Here is a 19,657-nt window from a genome sequence, read left to right on the forward strand (position 1 = left end):
AGCCCCGGGACATCGGGCTCGCGATTTTGCGAGCCCTGATTACCCAGTGCCTGGTTCCCCATTCCTCATCCTTGACAGCCCTAAGACTCCTTCATATAACGCTCCACTGCCCCTTTATGACTTTGAGCCCAAGCCCTAGCTCATGTGGTGATTTTGCATTGTAGTGACTCATTGTAATGTGCATAGCATTTTTGTTAGTGCTGCTGATGGTAGCTCATAGTATTGTTCCACAGATCATAGTGATTTTCTCATAGTCTTGTTCATAGCGTTTTCCTTCGTGCTACAGATAGTAATTCACAGTTTTGTTTCATTGAGTGCAGGTAGCTTCTAGTTATTTGTTTGCTTCATGCAAGGTGATGTGCTACCTGGTAACTTGGCAATTTGTCTCAGAGCCAGTTTTTGGGCTGTGTTTTTGTTTTCGCTACAGGGTTATGACACTCTTGTCTTCCTATAATAAACTTCTCTTAATACTACACCCTCGTGTGTCCGAGTTTTGTCTGCAACTGAGTCTAGTCCTGTGTTTTGGGCAGTGCGACCATGACAAATGGACTCAAACCCAGGACCTTCTTACTGTGAGCCAACCCACATAAAATGAATGATGAAAAACCTTCTAGTGGAAGAAGATCAAATAAGGGGCATGCAAGAAATATCTGAAAAGGTTTTAGGACTTTTCTGAACTGTTTGCACTTGTTTGTTAAAAAATATTTATACAAACTTAAAATTGGAGAAAATATTTCTTGAAATAAAACAACAAATGTCACGTGAATGATTAAGTTATTATGTAATATTATGATGTCTTTGTAGAGTCACAGAAATGTAAGATTTTACAAACTGAAGCAGAAGTCGTTGTAATGTAAACTGGACTTCCTTTAATGATGCAGTTTCATAAGGCAAAATTAATAAAAAGTAATAAATGAATCAACTAATAAATTCGTGTAAAAGGTGGATGTAGCAACCCATTAAAATCCGACATTACAAAATCATGTCAGACAGCTTGGACACAGTGTACTGTCAGAGGGCGTTGGTAAGTCTCCAGAAATCTGTTTTCCTCTTTGTGTGTGTGTGTTGGAGTGAATTAATATTTGACTTACCGAGGAGTGGAGAGATAGATGGGGTCTTCATCTTGTCTGGACGTCGACTAAACGTCTGGACGACAGACTAAGACCATCTGCTTCATCACTTCCTCTGTAGCACACTTAGTGATTCGCTGGCTGAAAAAGTCGCCATGCTACTGTGATGAATTCACGGTGAGGGCGGAGCACCTTTAATGGGCTGCAGCCTGCAGTTTCTGTGAACAAAGACAAAACATCATCCGCCCCCAACACCTGCTGCAGATGCTACAGCCATGTGCTCACCTCAACATGTCGAGATTCCCAATTTCTGTACCTCTCAGGTGACTTTAAGAACCTTTCCACAGCTGCTGCTGTGATATAGCATTAAATAAATGAAATTTAATTGAACTTAATCTTAAAATCTCTGCATTCAAAATTCAGTCTTTTATATGGCTCAAGTTAAAGATCAAATGAAACTTTATGTACCTGTAAACATGAATCCTGCAGCAATAAAAACTCAGAAGCTCTGCCTAATATATGATGACCAAACACAGACACATTGGGCAACATATCATCAGGTTTGTCCCAGTATATATTTCTCTATTTCTTAGTGATCCCTGTAAAAGTTGGGATTTTTACAGTTTTTAATTAAATTCAGAAAGAAAGGAGCAGCTTTTGACTCATTTGATGCCAAACTTCAACACATCTATGCTTGAAGCAAAATGTAAGCAAACGAATAGATCGACAGTTTGTGTAACCGTGTGTTTTGGACTGAACCTATTACTCATACAGAGGTCCGTTGGCTGAGTTGAGGAAAAAACTTTCAATAGGGTTTTTGAGCTCAGCAAGGAAATCTGTCAGTTCATGGACATGGCATCTATGATGCGGTAAAGGCATTTTAAGTGAAGCTGTCACAAATGCACCAGTGCAACTTGCCTCACTCTTCCTGTTGCCAAGTAATGTTGAACGAAGTCGGCTGACTTTCCTGATAAGCTGATCGCACTGTGCACTGAGTTTGCGGCGCTTTGGTGACTTTGAAGCACGAAAAGAGAATTTTGAGCTGCTTCGCAACCCATTTATGTGGAAACTGCACCTGTGCAGATTCAGATGGAGCTGCAGTGTAATGATACACTCAAGGCAAAGTACGACACTGAATGGCCCGCAGAGTTTATTAGTTCCATTCCTGAAGCAATGGCCCAGCTCCGTCTACATGTGGCTCCAACCTTGTGTTTGCTTTCATTTATTTTTTCTGGGGTTTTTGGCAGCATGTTCATATTTCTAACTTGCATAATTTTCACACGATATATTTTTATGAAGAGCAAAATATTTAAAGTTAAAGTTTATTTTTTTAAGTTTATTTATTCTGGAATAATATTCCTGTCTGTTTTTATTCATATTTATGTTTAAAAAACATTGTTTTAGTGTGTTCAATAAATGTTTATCTTGTTTGGCCCACGACCTAAAGTGTGCCTTGAGTTTTGGCCCGCTTTTGACACCCCTGATGTGCATGGTCCCCCATTTGTTCAGGAAGCCAGAGTATGCAAGCCATCAGCTGTGGCCAACTTTCCAAAAGAGGTGTACCTTCTTTTAGTAGTTTTATAGGTGAATATGCATTTATCTAACCAGTTAAAACTGGTGGAAAGAAGCAGCTTGTTTTGCAGGCACTGAGCTAAGATGTGGCCATGAGCAATTATCAGGCGTTAGCCATCATGTCTACAGCTGCCCGTCCACATTCGAATTATTGCGAATTATTAATGTGTATAAAAGTCCTTTGTTTTTATTTAAATTCATGACCTGATGGTATTGTTTTTGTAAACTGTTCTTAAACCATGGTAAACATTAAGTAGACTGAACTCAATTTTCATCAGTTTGTTATTAGATCTCAGGTTAGGTAAGTTACCAGTACTTTTTATTCAAAGAGCTGATCAACTCAGTAAGCTGGAAATTTTGACTATATGGTTTGAAAATGCCGTCCTCCTCCTCTCACAGATCAGTCTGCTTGTTCATGGAGGCCACATTTTTTTCTGGAATATGTTGAGCAAACCTGGAGAAGCTTTAGCTCCAGAGATCATTGTTGTCATTGCTGTGATTCTTTATGTGATTCACTGACTCAGTGAGTAAATGTTTACTCTTATTCAAACAGATTTTGTGCCTTCTCTTAGTTTAGCACCAGGTTTATGAACTCTGCTAGCTAGCTAGTGTTAGACTGGCGTTGCTGCTGCCTCTGGGCTCATGTTACTTAAAAAGTAACCCACAGCTTTAATGTCAGGGTTCCTGGGTCGATGACCCTTTGTTTTCAGTTTTGGACTTTTGTCACTGTTTAGTTTTAATATTTCCTGATTTTCTGTGTCAATCCCCTGCCTATTTGCATTATGTTCTAGTTCTTTCCCTGTGTATCATTAGTCAGATTTAGTTCAACTGTGTGACTCACCGGTCTCCTATCGTCTTCTTTAGTCAATGCATTTAAGTCCTCAGTTTCCTCCAGTTCTTTGTCTTGTCATTTATGTAATGTTGTTACCGTGTTCTTAGTTCAGCCAGTCTTCCCGTCAGTCAGCCAGTCAGCCAGTCAGTTATTCATCTCTCAATCTGTTCATTCTATTCCCTCCAATAAACACCCTTATCCTGCACTGTGAGTCCTGCGTTTGGGTCCACTTTCTTCCTCACCTCCACACAGCAACCTCTGACATTTAAAAACCTTATATAACATCTCTCTGTGAAATTTTCTGTTGATTGTTTGAAATAGAAAAGTGAACCGCTACTAGATAAGAACCGAGAGAAAACTTTTTCTAAAGGTGCAGCCATTGGGGGCGGGGCTTGTTTTCAGTCCACTTTTATAACATATTGTAGCGGGCCGGGGCTATTCGGGGATTTGTTATGGACATTTATGTTTGTTATTACGGTTATGTTTATGTTGTTGCTATGGTTACAGGTGACGCTCCCTCCCCGACGGTGTGTTTCCGGGTGAGGGAGCGCCTTTTTTTGTTGTTGTTGTTGTTGCCGCGCGGAGCAGAGGGCTCGCGCCAGTGTTGCTTCCCAAGAGCTAAATAAACGGGTGCTCCCGAAGAAACCTCCGTCTCCTCCGTTTCCTGAGCTCGCCACATTGGTGTCAGAAGTGGGATTAGCTCACCCTCGCCGGAATGGAGAGAGACATTCGGAGGCTAGAGCAAGCTATCAAGGAGAACATTGCTCGCCTGGGAAGCTGGCGATTGAGGAGAGAGGAAGCTAGCGGCCATGTAAGTCCCCCGACGGGTCCCGACGGCGCGAGTGCACCGCGACGGCGGCCCGCCGCGACCGATGCTAGGGCAATGCTTGATGGGCTGCCTCCGTCGGCCGACACACCGGGCCCCCGACAGCGAGCAGTGACGCCTGCAACGCCAGCTAAGGTACCGAAATATAACGGGCTAACCCCGCTAGAGCCCTACCTCTCACAAGTACGGCTAGCCGCGAGACATAATGGCTGGAGTGACGGAGAGGCTGCTACACACTTAGCGCTAGCATTGGAAGGAGATGCATTGCAGGTACTCCTTGACCTAGCCGCGTCAGAACAGCATGAGCTCCAGGCCCTCACCATAGCACTCGAGAGGCGATTTGGGCAGCGGCACTCCACTGATCAGAGCAGGGAGCAGCTGACCAACCGGAGCCGTAGGCCGGGGGAGAGCCTGGGCACCTTTGCAGCGGATGTGTTGCTGTATGCTCGTCGTGGCTACCCAGAGTTCCCCGCAGCAGCCCGTGAGGAGCTTAGCCTGCATGCTTTCCTGCGTGGACTTTTTCCAGAGCGACTGCGCCAACACGTCCGCCTGGCCATGCCTCAGACTCTCAGTGAGGCGCTCCTTCAGGCTGAAAGGGCCGAGCTGGTGCTCACCCCGCCACCTAACCAGCAGGTGCGCCCCCCCAAACTACCCTCAAATCAGAGCCGCAGACTGCGACGGGGAGGGGGCGGTCGCGGAGATATGCCAGCTGCAGCCCTCGGTGCCTCGGAGGCGTCGTCGTCGTCCCACCGACCGCTGTACCCGGTGCGATGAGCCTGGCCATGTGGCGCGTGACTGCCCAGCACCTGCCCCGACGGCCAGAACCACGAAGCCGCAGGGAAACGGGGTGGGAGCGGTGTAGTGAGGGGACCACCGCCCCAGTTTCCTGCCCCCCTCCAAGGACGATGCACGGTGGTGGGCCGGGTTGGGCACATCAAGGGACTCTACCTGAGCTGCTGCGTTGAGGGCCAGCCATGCCGGGCCCTGGTGGACACGGGGTCTACCATCTCCCTGATACGACCTGGCGTGCTTCCTGGAACGTCCGGGTCGTTGGTCGAGGGTTGGTCGCCCACCGACACCCAGCTGATGACAGTGACGGGGGAGAGAGCTGATATGCGGGGGAAGAAACCGTTGCAGATCCGAGTGAAGGATCTGGAGCTGATTCACGACTTCTGGCTTGCTGACATTCAAGACCAGTGCATCATCGGCCTGGATCTGCTGACCCGCTGGGGGGCCTGCGTCGACACCGCAAAGCGGGCTATCACTCTTGGCAGAGAGACTCTTGCCCTCCAGTGCGGTCAAAAGCAGGGGGCGGAGGGAACCCGAGCCAGACGGGAAAGGCGTCGGGCAGCTGCCGCTCAGCAGATTTCGGGTGCCGGTGGCTCTGGGTCATCTCTACGCACCTCAGCCCCGGCCTCTCAACCCGATAAATCTCCCTCGACTGAGACAACCGAGGCTGTTGGTGACCTGTGGCAGCGCAGCAGCGTAGGTCTCAACGTTGACCAGCGCCAGCGGTTGAGGTGCCTCCTGGACGAGAATGTGGACATCTTTGCCGCCAGTGACAAAGACTGCAGGCAGACGGGGCTGGTCCACCACACCATCGACACCGGCTCTGCTCAACCCATCCGTCTGCGCCCACACCGGCTGCCCCTCTCCAAACGGCAGGTGGCAGAGGAAAAGATCCGTGAGATGGCTGCGGCTGGGGTGATCGAGCCGTCCAACAGCCCATGGGCGGCACCCGTGGTCCTGGTGGGGAAGAAGGACGGCAGCCCGAGGTTCTGCGTGGATTTTCGCCGTCTCAATGCAGTCACCAAGAAGGACTCGTACCCGCTTCCACGGATCGACGAGGCCCTGGATTACGTTACCGGCTCCAGCTGGTTCAGCTCCCTCGACCTACGCAGCGGTTACTGGCAGGTGGAGCTAGCCCCCAAAGCAAGGCCTAAGACTGCATTCACCATTGGACAGGGGCTGTGGCAGTTCAGGGTCATGCCATTTGGGCTCTGCAATGCGCCAGCGACGTTTGAGAGGCTGATGGAGAGGGTGCTCATGAACATCCCTCGTAGCCGCTGTGTTGTGTACCTGGATGACCTGTTGGTGCACGGTGGCGACTTCGACAGTGCGCTGTCTCACCTGAGCGAGGTCTTCAGCGCCATCCGTCAAGCTGGGCTGCGGCTCAACCCTGCGAAGTGCCGTCTGTTGGCGAGAGAGACTACGTTCTTGGGCCATGTGATCAGCGCTCAAGGTATCGCCACCGATTCCGCAAAGCTGGCTGCAGTCCGGGACTGGCCGACTCCCTCGAACGTCAAAGAACTGCGGAGCTTCCTGGGCCTAGCCTCCTACTACCGTCGGTTCATCAAGGGGTTCGCGACGATAGCCAGCCCCCTCCACAAGGGCCAGCCGTTTGGCTGGGGTGATGCCTGCGCTGCGGCTTTTGCACAGCTGAAGGAAGCCCTCACCAGAGCCCCAGTTCTGGCCTACCCCGACGCCCGGCAGCCTTTCATTGTGGACACTGACGCTAGCAATGTCGGAGTCGGGGCGGTCCTTTCCCAGCAGGGCGAGGCCGGAGAACGAGTGGTGGCATACTTCAGCCGTGCTCTGGGGCGAGCCGAAAGGAACTACTGCGTGACCCGGCGGGAGCTGCTGGCCGTAGTGCTAGCGGTGCGGCACTTCCGGCCATACCTGCACGGTTGCCGGTTCCTCCTGCGCACTGACCATGCATCTCTGACCTGGCTCCTGAACTTCAAACACCCAGAAGGTCAGGTGGCCCGCTGGCTTGAGGTCCTGCAGGGCTACGACTTTGAGATCCAGCATCGGGCAGGTCGGCAGCATGGCAACGCTGATGCCCTCTCCAGACGGCCCTGCATGGCCGTCGAGTGCCGCTACTGTCTGCGACAGGAGGAGCGGGCTCAGGAGGCGCTGGGGGTGGCTACTGCTCAGGCCACAGCCAGCGGAGGGGGTGGCTCCCACTGACAACGCAGCAGCTGAAGCGGGAGCAGGAGGCCGACGCGACGTTGGGTCAGGTGGGAGCCTGGCTGGGGGCTACGCAACGCCCAGACTGGACGGGGGTGTCGGGTCAGGAGCCCGAGGTGAAGGCCTACTACTCCCAGCACAACAACCTGGAGACCCACGACGGCCTCCTGTACCGGAGATGGCGGGCCCCGGCCAGGGCAGAGATCTCCTGCAGCTGTTGGTGCCTCGGTCGCTGCGGTCGCAGGTGCTTGAGCTTGTCCACGGCTCGGTGGGGGCAGGCCACTATGGGACCGCCAAAACTCTCCGCCGCCTCAGGGGACGGTTCTACTGGCCTGGCTGTCGACGGGATGTGGAACTCCACGTGCACTGCTGTGACACCTGCACGGCGCAGAAGGGCCCCACTCAACGCTCCACTGCCCCCCTTCAGCAGTACTTGGTGGGGGCCCCGATGGAGCGAGTGGGAGTGGACGTCCTAGGGCCGTTCCCCGTTACGGAGTCAGGGAACCGGTACGTGCTGGTGGCGATGGACTATTTCACAAAGTGGCCAGAGGCCTATGCGGTGCCGGACCAGAGTGCGACGACGACGGCAGAGAGGCTGGTGGAGGAGATGTTCGCCCGTTTTGGGGTCCCGGCTGCGCTCCACAGTGACCAGGGGCGTAACTTCGAATCGAAGGTCTTCGGGGAGATCTGTCGGCGGCTGGGGGTGGAGAAGACGAGGACCACACCGCTTCACCCGCAAAGCGACGGCTTGGTCAAGCGCTTTAACCGCATGCTGGCCACCCAGCTCGCCATTCTCACCAGCCGCCACCAGCGGGATTGGGATCGACATCTGCCCCTGGTCCTTTGGTCGTATCGGACTGCGGTGCAGGAGTCCAGCCAGTGCACGCCTGCCACTTTGATGTTTGGGCGGGAGCTCCGGACGCCTGTGGATCTGGTGTTTGGGTCCCCCCCTGAGCCGGAGATTGACGGTGGGCCAGAGATGGACTACTACAGGAGGCTGAGGGAGCGGCTGCAGGTGGTTCACGACTACACCCGCCAGGCCCAGGCCAGCGCCGGAGTACGGCAGAAAAGAGCCTACGACACCAGGTGCCGGGGGGAGGCTTTTGTGCCCGGCGCTAAGGTTTGGGTGTACTGCCCGGTTCGCAAGAGAGGAGTGTCCCCGAAGCTCTGCAGTCACTGGCAAGGGCCAGCGGAGGTCGTGGAGCGGCTAACAGAAGTGGTGTACCGTGTTCGCATGCCGGGCCCGGGGCGCCTGGTGGTGTTGCACCAGGACAGACTCTCGCCGTGTCGACCGCTCGCTCCGGTGGATGCCGGGGCAGGGGATGCTGGCAGCGCCCCATATTCTTACCCGAGTGACTTTTCCCCCGCCTGTCGTGACCGGCCGGTGCGCCAGAAGAAGGCACCGGGACGTTTGCAGGACTTTGTGTGGGGTAATGGGGTTGTCGGGGACGACTGACCCCTTAGGTGGGGGCTATGTAGCGGGCCGGGGCTGTTCGGGGATTTGTTATGGACATTTATGTTTGTTATTACGGTTATGTTTATGTTGTTGCTATGGTTACAGGTGACGCTCCCTCCCCGACGGTGTGTTTCCGGGTGAGGGAGCGCCTTTTTTTGTTGTTGTTGTTGTTGCTGCGCGGAGCAGAGGGCTCGCGCCAGTGTTGCTTCCCAAGAGCTAAATAAACGGGTGCTCCCGAAGAAACCTCCGTCTCCTCCGTTTCCTGAGCTCGCCACAATATGAACTGTATATTATTAACCTCTGTACTTATTTTAATTCTTTGTGGTTTCTTTTGAACATCTGTGGCATCTATTAATGTTAAATCTAATCTTTCTTCACTGACATAAGCAAGCTGTTTTTACATTTAATGAACATGTCTGTTTTATAACAAAAGTAATGGATTGCATTTATATAACCCTCAAAGTGCTGTACAATTCCACTATTCATTCAGTCTCACATTCACACACTGGTGGAGGCAAGCTACAGTTGTAGTCACAGCTGCCCTGGGGCAGACTGACAGAAGCGAGGCTGCCACATCGCGCCATCAGCCCCTCTGGCCAACACCAGTAGGCCGTAAGTGTCTTGCCCAAGGACACAACGACCGAGACAGATAGAGCAGGGGATCAAACCGGCAACCTGAACCACAGTCGCCTGACTATCCATCCGTTCAGGCCAGCTGAGAGATAATCTCCCCAGCGTATTCTGGGTCTGCCCCAGGGCCTCCTCCCGGTGGGACTCTACTCCCACCTCTGAGCCCCTCCTGGATGGCCAAACCTCTCACTCTATGTAATGATGGCATTTAAATGAGGTGGGTTTTTTAAACACATATCTCTTTAGGCCTAAACTGACAGTGTCATTACCACACATTCAGACACAGTAATAGATGGTGTTTTTAGTACTATATGTGCTATTCTAATTTGTGTGTATGAGGTCTACATTGACCTTCTGTGTTGTAAGTTATAATGGCTGCACAGCCATTAAGGATTAAATCAGTTTCTAAATAATTTTATGTTTTTTTCTCCCTCTGTGTGCTTCTTACTGTCTTTGAGGCTCGGACCAGCACTCCACACATTACATCAAACTCTTACAAGTCTAGAAGAGGAGCTGTTGGACAGAAAGACATCAACTAAGTAGGAAGTATTTTGGTTACAATACAATTACCACAATATATATGTAACTGTCACTGACATTTATATTAATCAGGCTGAACTTTGATCATACTTTAGACTAACCTGTTTTACTTTCCTGTAAAAAACTGTTTCCTTTATGCTTTGGTTTCCTGTCTTCTGTTATTAGACCTGAGATGTGACTGCTCTGTGCTGTTGCTGATGACTCCAGTTAATCCTACAAGACATGCTGTGTAAGTAAATACAAACAACGACAGTTTGGATATAGTGAAGTTTGCAACTTTTTGAAGGGTGAAATTATTCTGCAGATCATTAGAATGATGACTTATTGGCCATGTTTGCAGAGCCCTTTTTAAAAATATGCTTTCCTGACATTATTGTGTATCGGTTGGCTATCCAGACTGACAAGTAGGACATTGAATGTCTCCTCTCTGGTGGGGAGGGAGCCTGAGAGTTTAAATTGAGGTCTGTTCTGTAGAAGATGCAGAACAAATGTTTTAAGAAAGCAAATACTGCCACTGCCACTGTACTTAAGGGAAGCTAAAGACTTTCTGCTGCACTTACATTTGGATCACCTAAATCCATGACAGTCATTCAGGCAGTGATGCCTGGACTGGAAGCAAGTCATCCTTAAATTATTACAGCATGAAAGCTTCAGTGTATAAATGTAAAACAAATGTGTTGTTTGATGTAGAGACTGCACTTGTGACAGAACAATAAATACATTTAATTTGATTATAGAAGTAATGTAAGTATAAAACAAAGTTGTGGTAGGCCTAAACTTATTTTCAGAATAATTAAATCTGAGACGTTGTTTCATTGTAAGATTATAACAATGATGACAGTATAACTTTTTGTTGTTCAGCAGAACAGTGTCCAGGATGTTGGCTGATATATTGTTTTATATTTCAAAATAAAAGTTGGGCTGATTTTAATACCATTACAAGAAGTGTTGTTAATTATTCTTTTTTTAATCATATTTGAATACAGTGTTATATTAATATAAGTTACCACAAGTTGTTTTTTTTTATTTAGTAGAACTTGAAATGTTTGTCAGTGTGTAAACAATCAGTATTGCAGTCAGAAAGTTATTCTTAGAACTGTATACTTGCAATGAGTAAGTTGCCCTAACTTACTCATCTTAAGTAAGCTTTACTCAATTGTTTTTTTTGACAATGAGTTTGCATAGTTTTTTTGAGTTCTGGGAACTAATTCGATTTTACAGTGTAAGTATCTATTCAATCAGTTAAAAAAAACTATAGATTCTATTCATCCTGAATAATAATCTCACTCGACATGTTCTGCCAGTGTTCTTTGTTTGAAGTTCTTCTGTTTGATGTTAAATCCCTCAAGAGTCTCTCCATCTAAAGCAATGCATTATCAGGACTGTAACATCCTTTTGACTGAAACAGCATTTACATTCCTGTTAGAATACTTTTAATTAAGTGCTTTAGTCTACTTGCAATGAAATTTAAAAAAAAAATCTTGTTCATGACCTGTGCTCTATGTAAACACTACTAGAAGTAAAAATAACTTGAACTCCAATTTTGAAAACACACATGAAGCTCTAACATGTGTTGTGAATATGAGTTTGTGTGAAGCTCCTGCTGTGCACTGAGTGAGATTGTCTGACTGTGGCCTGGGAGAGAGTCCTGTAACTCGTCTGCAAAATACAGTGTATAATGACCAATGTTGGGCTTTGAAAAAATATTTAATTAGAGTTACTAGTTAGTTCTTCAACTCAAATGGTAAATGGCCTGTATTTATATAGCGCTTTTATGGTCCCTAAGGACCCCAAAGCGCTGTACATATCCAGTCATTCACCCATTCACGCACACATTCACACACTGGTGATGGCAAGCTACGTTGTAGCCACAGCCACCCTGGGGCGCACTGACAGAGGCGAGGCTGCCGGACACTGGCGCCACCGGGCCCTCTGACCACCACCAGTAGGCAACGGGTGAAGTGTCTTGCCCAAGGACACAACGACCGAGACTGTCCAAGCCGGGGCTCGAACCGGTAACCTTCCGGTTACAAGGCGAACTCCCAACTCTTGAGCCACAATCGCCCAACTCAAGTCAGAAAATCCCAGGATCAAGTTGCAGAGGGAGTGTTCTGGCCAGCAGGTGCTGAGGAATGATTGTGTTGAACTGAAGTCAGACACAGAACCTGGTCGTTGTGAGGGGGTGGACTTCCTCACCAGCACATCATTCTGAGCATCAAAATATGCATAGAAGTGAGAGCTGAAATGTCTGATTAGGAATGGGAATTGCAAACTAAGAGTGTGAACAGACTCACAACTCTGTTGTGGCTATTGATTAACTGTGTTGCTACCATCCCATGTGCAATATCTTAGTCTTTAATTGTTCTGTGCAATATTTTGGTCCATGTGCACTATTCTGGCCTCAGTGGAATTACCATCCCCGTTCTAAATAACCATAGCCCCTCCACCCTTATTTATTTATTATATTATATAACTGCCCTTGTATACAGCCCCAATTTTTCTTTCTGTCACAGATTGTGACAAAACCAAACTGTAAATACCAACAAAGCACACATAAATAATGATACCTGGCTCACAAAACCAAAAAATAATAAGACCATTTGCAAAATAAATGTGTTCAAAAGAAAAAAGTGTGCTATTGCATGCACACTTTAGCAGATTATTAACTTCTCCGCTTTGATTCTCGACCGAAACCAGAAGTAGAGCAGCTAAACATGACCCCCCCACCCCATAACAGCAAAACCAAATAATATTCATAAGAATAAGTCATTTAAAAGTGTATGTAAACAAAACAAAACCACATGAAATCATAATTATGACAGTTTAAATGTGTCTCAACAAACCCTAACCCTTTCTTCCTGGTTTGTTTTCTGAGTATGTTACTGTTACTTTGTGGTTTTATCTAAAAAGATTCAGCACTGCACGTGATACATGCAACTCATTAAAGCAGCTTTCTCCACCCCTAAAATAAAGTACATCCAGTAAGAACTTAGAGTCACACAGTGGAAGGAAGTGAAGTAAAAAGGAAGTGATCGCATTAAAAGCATCTCTCTGATATTCAGACTGGTCATTCATTCGTCCAGACAAGATGGCGACTGCATGGGTCTCTCTGCTCCTCTTCGGTGAGTCAAACACAGAACGCTTTCATTACAGGTCTGACACACAGACAACGAAGGAAACAGATCTAGAGCAGACAAGTGGAAGTATTCACAAGTCCAAAGACTTTAGTGAGAGTGAAGCTAAACAGTTAGTGAATATGCACACTGCCATAGATGCGTTCATTTCACGTTTAGATTTTTTATCCAACACATTATTCACATCATGTCAGATACATTCTGCTGAAGGATAGTTGTCTCGAACATTCAGTCAGATTCATTCACACAGTTCTAATCTATCTGGGAGCTTCTAGAGGCATTTTCTGGAGACTCACAAAGGATCATCCAATGGAGAGCGCTATCAAGACCTGCATTCATAGGTTTTTGTTTGCCATTACATGACAAACATGAATGTCATCATGACATTATAACTACCGGGAATTTGGGATAGCAATAGCCATAGCTGTCTTTTTGTGTATCGTGGGTTTTATGTTATTAGTACTGGAAAAGGTGAGATTCAGTCACAAGAAGTGTCAAGCCCAGCACATAACAGTGGTGTGATGCGTGAGTCGACATCAATTACATTTGCAGGTGCAGCGCATCCTAAAAGTATTCTCAGTACTTCACTTGTTCCACATTTCTTTCATGTTATAGCCCTTTAAAAAAAGATATTAAATACATTTTTCATCTCTAAATTCTGCACACAGTACACCAGAATGACCGAGTAAAAAAAGTTGGGTTGAAATATTTCCAAATGTATTTAGAATAAAAAAATAAAAATATAACATGTACAAAAGTACTGTATTTTTCGGACCATAAGGTACACCGCATTATAAGGCGCATTAACCGAAACAAAACAGTCAGATAACTCTAACTTTACTCAACTCATTCTTCTTGCTTCCTCCACTTCTGTACCATTGATTCATTAATATTGAATTCTCTGGCAGCTGCTCTATTCCCATGTTGTTGCAGTATATTAATGACTAACTTCGTATTGTGGATTGATTATCTCAGTTGTTCTTCTGAATGAAGTTTGGTCCGTTTACAGCATCCTTGCATTGTCCCTGATTATCGAGAACCTTCATGTTAACTTTTATGAAGTGGAAAAAAGTTAGCGTTCATCCTCAAGATTCACCGTGTTTATGCTAACATAGCTGTGTCATTACCAATCACGTAGCACATCATTAAATACCAATTTGTCCAACTTTAGTAACCCTACAAAAGTCACTGCTGTTTAGTTTTCTGTCTCATTTATGTTGGAGACAGAAACCTGCTGGTGTATAGTTTGAAGTCCACACTTTCAACCCAAGTTCTAATGGAGAGTCTGGGTCACTCTGGGTCACCTTGTGTAATGGCGACTCTGGGCCCAGACTACTGCGGAGTAGTCTATGCCCAATCGGAGTAGTCACGGCAGACCTAGCACCGGGCCAGCCAGGGAAGGCGCTGGCCCATATGGTGGCTGAGCTCCAAACCATGCAAAGGGAGCAGTGATATTATGTACAGTTTTGCTTCCCCTGTCTTGTCAGTCAGATTAGTATCAGTTGCATTCCCACCTGTCCCACCCTTGCCGTACTTTTTGTCTATATATTGTCTGCTTTTCTCTCTCTTCTCTGTTGCCCTCTTCCTACCTTTTCCTTGTCGATTGTCACAATGGATTGAACAGACACAGACACAGCTTTGAAACTGTGCCCACCATCAGAAACAATGTCCTACAGGATGCCATAGATGGAAGAAGTAGGTCGTGGGCACTGGGCAGCTGGGTGGTCTCCAGGGTAGACAGGAGCTTAGTGAGTGCCACAAAAACAATCGACAGTAGTCAAAATAGTGTTGTTACCTGCAGACGGAGGAAGGCCGCTTACCAAATCCAATGCTATGTAAGAGCAAGGCCATGTCGGGGATGGCAGAGGTTGTAATAGGCCGCCATAGGGTTGGTTTCCGTGTTTATTCTAGGCAGAGGTTGCACAGACTGAAACGTATTAATGGTTGCTTCGAGGACAGAGATGGCCACCAGAAATAACATTGGAGAAAGATAATAGTTTTGTGGATACCATGATGAAATGGGCAGTGTAGTACCCGAGGACAGACAAATGTCGGGCTTGTAGGTATCCTAGATTTCTATGTTTTGTTTTGTTTTTTTCATTTTTATGGTTTAATGGTCCAGACGATAAAAGGTTGAACTGTGCCCTCCAGCCAGTGCCTCCATACTTCCAAAGTGAGTTCAATTGCCAGAAGTTCCCACTTGGCACTGACCACTTGGTGTCTGTCAGATAGAAAGTTAAAGATCCAGCTGCAGAGAGAGCTGCTTAATCCTAGATCCTGCAGTTTCCTTTTCAGCTTCGAGGGAACGATGTTATAGAATGCAGAGCTGTAATCTACAAACAGCATTCTCGCATACGTGTCTCTCTTCTGCAGGTACGAGAGGGCAGTATGTAGTGTCAGGGCTATGGCAGGATCAGTTGTCACAGTATGCAAATTGTAGAGGGTCCACTGAGTCAGGTAGTACAGAGCATGCTGTACACAACAGCTGTAGCTGCTTATGTCATGGTTACTAGGTAACAGAAACCACGGGTCGTAGGCTAGACCATCCAATTTAACAGCCTTGCCCTTCTGGTCTACAGGACCTTTGAAGGACTAAGTCTATGTAGGCCGGGTCCTACCCGGTCACAAACTCATTAACAGTAGTTTGTAACTGCATAATTAATTCATCCTTCAGTTCATCATTAATATTATTTAGCAGGGTACCTCTGCATCCACTGCCCCGGCCTATTTCTACTGCCAGGATCCAGAAATATATGGAGTAGTCAGCCATACTACTCACTTAAACGTGTGGTCACAACAACTGCACAAAAAACACTATTTTTTCCCCATCTTCCTCAAACACGTCTCTGTTGCTGAAACACCAGCGAGCACTGAGTTAAAAAAAAAACCCACACATTTATGTAACTCACCTGAAATCGCACATCCACACTTCCTCCGCTCACACATGCTCCTCTTCTGCCACTCGTGCTTTCACTGCACTTCACTCTTCCACACTCAGGGTCCAGGGAAAGGTTCTCAGACAGGTCCAGGAATCTTTATACAAAGACAAGTATTAATACGAGCCAGAAATATACAACGAGAAAAACTTCGATTTAGCCGAGGCTGCATGAACTCAGGTTGTTCAACGATCCAGCGATGAGACACTCTGAGCCACAAACCCTAAATACTAAGCAAACCTCCATTTTGAACTGTTTCTGACCTTTAGTGACCTCTAACCTTGTGACTGTTACAGGTGTGTGTGTGCTGCTGCTGTCTGCACCGACTGTTTCTGCAGGTAAGGTGATAGAAGTGAAAACAATCAGTGAGACTCCAACAAGAACACAAATACACTTACTCTGTGTGTGTGTGTGTGTGTGTGTGTGTGTGTGTGTGTGTGTGTGTGTGTGTGTCCTCCAGTGTCTCTGTCTGTCAGTCCAAACCTTCAGCAGTTCTTCAGTGGATCTTCTTCAGTGTATCTGAGTTGTGTTGATGATGGACAGACAGCTGATGGATGGACAGTGAAGAGGACCAGAGGAGGACTCACTGAGGACTGTGGAGCAGCTGCTTCAGAGTTTAGTAGGATTAACAGTTCCTTCTGTGTTTTCGGTCTCTCCACTGGTGGAAATTTCCTGTGTGTAAGCTCATCTGGACATCAGAGTGATGAAGTCTCCATCAGTGTCTCAGGTACAGACAGATGTTCCAGCTGTGTCTCTGTTTCTGTCTGTCTCTGTGTCACTCTGTTTGTGTCTCTGCTGGACAGAAGGAGGTGTGATCCTGGAGATTCCTGCACTTCCTGTCATGACAGGAAGTGATGTCACTTTGTACTGTACACCCAAAGAGGGAGAAAGACGAAAATCTTACTTCTTCAGAGATGATGTTAAACTTGGATCTGGACCTGAAGGAAAGTGGAATCTCTCTAAAGTCCAGCGGTCTGATGAAGGTCTCTACTCGTGTCATACTGATATTCATCCACGTTCTCCTCAGAGCAGACTGAGGGTCAGAGGTCAGGACACTGATATCACTTCCTGTTTATAGACAAACTAACCTGCTGACCTGATAATAAACTGACTGAACCATCTTCATTATCTCTCCTGCAAATCCTCCTCCTCCTCCACCCACTACAACCTCATCTCCTGCTTTCTTATTCTTTGGTATTAAATCTATAATAGACTCCTCCTCCCCTCGTTCTTCTGCTCCCACCATCACCGCTCTTCCTCCCTCTCCCTCTATGTCAGTGCTCAGACTCGTCTTGCACCTGGTGGTCTTCTGTCCATACGTGGCCTGTACTGCTCTGGCACTGTCGATCTTCTCCACCAGCTCAGGTAGATATGAACAAACTCTCTCTGATCACTTCAGTGCTCCATCCTTAAGTCTTAACCCTGTCCACAGGTAACACACCTTTTGTTTCCATGGAAACGAGCCACCCTGCTGTACAAGATGATGTCACTGCTGATGTCACCACTGAACATCACTTCTGACCTGATGGAGCTGACAGGAAGTGAAGGAGGTGGAGCAGCTGGGATGTTGCTGTTTCTGTCCCAGAGTCAAACCTGTGCTTTGTACAGACTCCTCAGTCTGATCTTTGAGTCAGTCAGTGAACTGTTCACCTGTTGATAGGATGGATACAAACATTAACCTTGTACTTTTATGTGTTTAATGCTTCAAGTGTTTACTGCTGATCAGCAAATCGTTTTTTTATATATGTGCTATACTGTAAGGTAAAGACTTTACAGTAATACAGAGAAAAGATCAGATCAGACAACTGGTATGATCAGGCACTTTGTGACAGTGGGAATGAAAAGCTGAACTGATCAGTGATTGGATAAAAAAGTCTCTGAGTAAAAACTGACTCCTCTGATTCTGTGTTGATTTGTGCTTTAATAAAACATTTAAACATTACAGAGCAGATACTTCAGTGACACAGAGAATCAGAGTCACAGAAACAGGATTGAAGTGATCCAGGAGTGTGAACTATGGCTGATGAGATTTATTTATTATGGTTTATTGTATGCTGATGAGGTTAGCCTGAGAGTGCTGACAGCAGTCTGAGCTCAGCCACAGCCTCAGAGTGTCAGCACCAATAACCTGTGATGGAAACAGGAACAAACTGAACATAGACTAACATCACAGACACAGAGCTGATCCTATCGTGTAGGATCGGGAAGTGGAATCACAGGAGGACACAAATGCATAATGACACCACAGGGGAAGAGTAAAACTAAGCACACTGAACAAGGGAAACACAAGACTTTTCAAAATAAACCTGAAGAGACGTGGACATGACCCAGACTAGACAATATGAGAATGGACAGAGAATACATGACACAAAAGACCAGGACAGACACCAGGTGACATGAAGAGTCTCACAAGAACTCAAAGCAATAAATATTAATACTAAGACTTAACATTATTTCATAAATACTCCAGAAATACAAAATTACTCAAGTAAAACCTTTAACTTAACCTTAAAACATAAGAAAACAATACAAAATAACACAAAGCATTAGGTCAAAGACACAGCCCCTGACAACTTCTGATTTTCATATTTTTAGTGTGAATAATTTCACTGTTTCCTCATGTTTGTCCTGCCAACTATGAGAAGTGACCAAAGGGAAAAACAGGAACAAGACTTCTTACTGTGTCTTAAACTGAAAGAAAGAAAAGTGAATAACAAAACAACCTGCAGCCGTCACCTCATTTAAACTGTTTAAACTGTTGAAATCTGAAAACAAGAATCAAAACTATTTAACTTTATAGCTGGGCAATGGTTCACTGCTGTCAGGAAGAGGCTGCGCATGGAAAATCTGTTACTGTGAAAACATGCTGACATAACAGGAAGCCTGTTCTCACTGCCGGGGCATAACATCCTGACCATTTGTCACCTAGTGTAAAATGTTACGCTTTGGGTCTGAGAACGTGTTGTAAGAGAACCAGAGGAAACATAGAACCCTATAAAAACTTATTCCACGTACAGATCTGATCTGAAGACAGCAGGTACAGAGTGTTTTAGAACAATATGAGCTGTAAAGGTGACACAGACACTTTCAAATGATTATACATATAATGAGAAGCCAGAAGGAGACAGATGGCCGCTCAGTGATGGTAGTTTACTCTTACACCACACAACTTCCTTATTCTGACTGAACCGACCAATCAGGAGGTGGGAGGTATGAGGTCAGACTGGAGAAGCCACAGATATGTTTGTTAGTGACATCACAACTCTTCATGTATCCAACAGAAGTGTTTTAAAGATGTGTGTAAACGTGATTGACTCAACTTTGAACCTTGTTAAAATTCACACTGATGTTAAATATAATCTGTATGAGATGTTTAATCCCTGACATTTGTCACTGCCTGCGCTCTGATGAAGATGAAACAGCAGAGCCCACAGACCTGAAACTCACAGTTAAAATAAGAGCAGCTGTCCTCAGACCAGCAGGAAACCACAGAAAGAAGGAGTGGTGCAGAGGGGAGATGGGAGGCTAAAAATACTGCAGGGCTGATAGAGAGGAAGCTGATGAGGCTGACAAATGTTCTTCTTCTTCTTTTTTCTTTTTTTTTTTTTTTTGCCTGTCCCGTTTGGCTCTTTTGCCATCAGAATTATTGTCTAAAGGCAAAGGAAGATTCCCAACGGATTTACTTTACCAA

At 46.4% G+C, this 19,657-nt stretch overlaps 1 protein-coding gene and 1 long non-coding RNA gene across 2 annotated transcripts in view; one reads left to right on the forward strand and one right to left on the reverse strand.

The window, feature by feature from the left end:
• The window catches only part of LOC102079535 (uncharacterized), a 39,254-nt gene extending 35,466 nt beyond the window's left edge, over window positions 1-3,788 (reverse strand). The window contains exons 1-2 of the long non-coding RNA XR_003218293.1: window positions 3,484-3,788; window positions 1,092-1,288 (exon numbers count right to left, since the gene is read on the reverse strand). This is a non-coding gene — a long non-coding RNA (uncharacterized LOC102079535). The remainder of the gene's footprint in view (window positions 1-1,091; window positions 1,289-3,483) is intronic.
• Window positions 3,789-10,103: 6,315 nt separating this feature from the next.
• LOC109201504 (uncharacterized) lies at window positions 10,104-17,908 on the forward strand. Its single transcript, XM_019357214.2, has 7 exons — window positions 10,104-10,125; window positions 12,959-13,018; window positions 16,263-16,304; window positions 16,427-16,693; window positions 16,770-17,012; window positions 17,179-17,331; window positions 17,399-17,908. Exons 1-7 carry the CDS (start codon window positions 10,119-10,121, stop codon window positions 17,485-17,487), a joined length of 861 nt encoding a protein of 286 aa, XP_019212759.2. The 5' UTR covers window positions 10,104-10,118; the 3' UTR covers window positions 17,488-17,908.
• The last annotated feature ends 1,749 nt before the right edge of the window (window positions 17,909-19,657 follow it).

Source organism: Oreochromis niloticus, unplaced genomic scaffold, assembly GCF_001858045.2.
Source record: "Oreochromis niloticus isolate F11D_XX unplaced genomic scaffold, O_niloticus_UMD_NMBU tig00007510_pilon, whole genome shotgun sequence".
NCBI lineage: Eukaryota > Metazoa > Chordata > Actinopteri > Cichliformes > Cichlidae > Oreochromis > Oreochromis niloticus.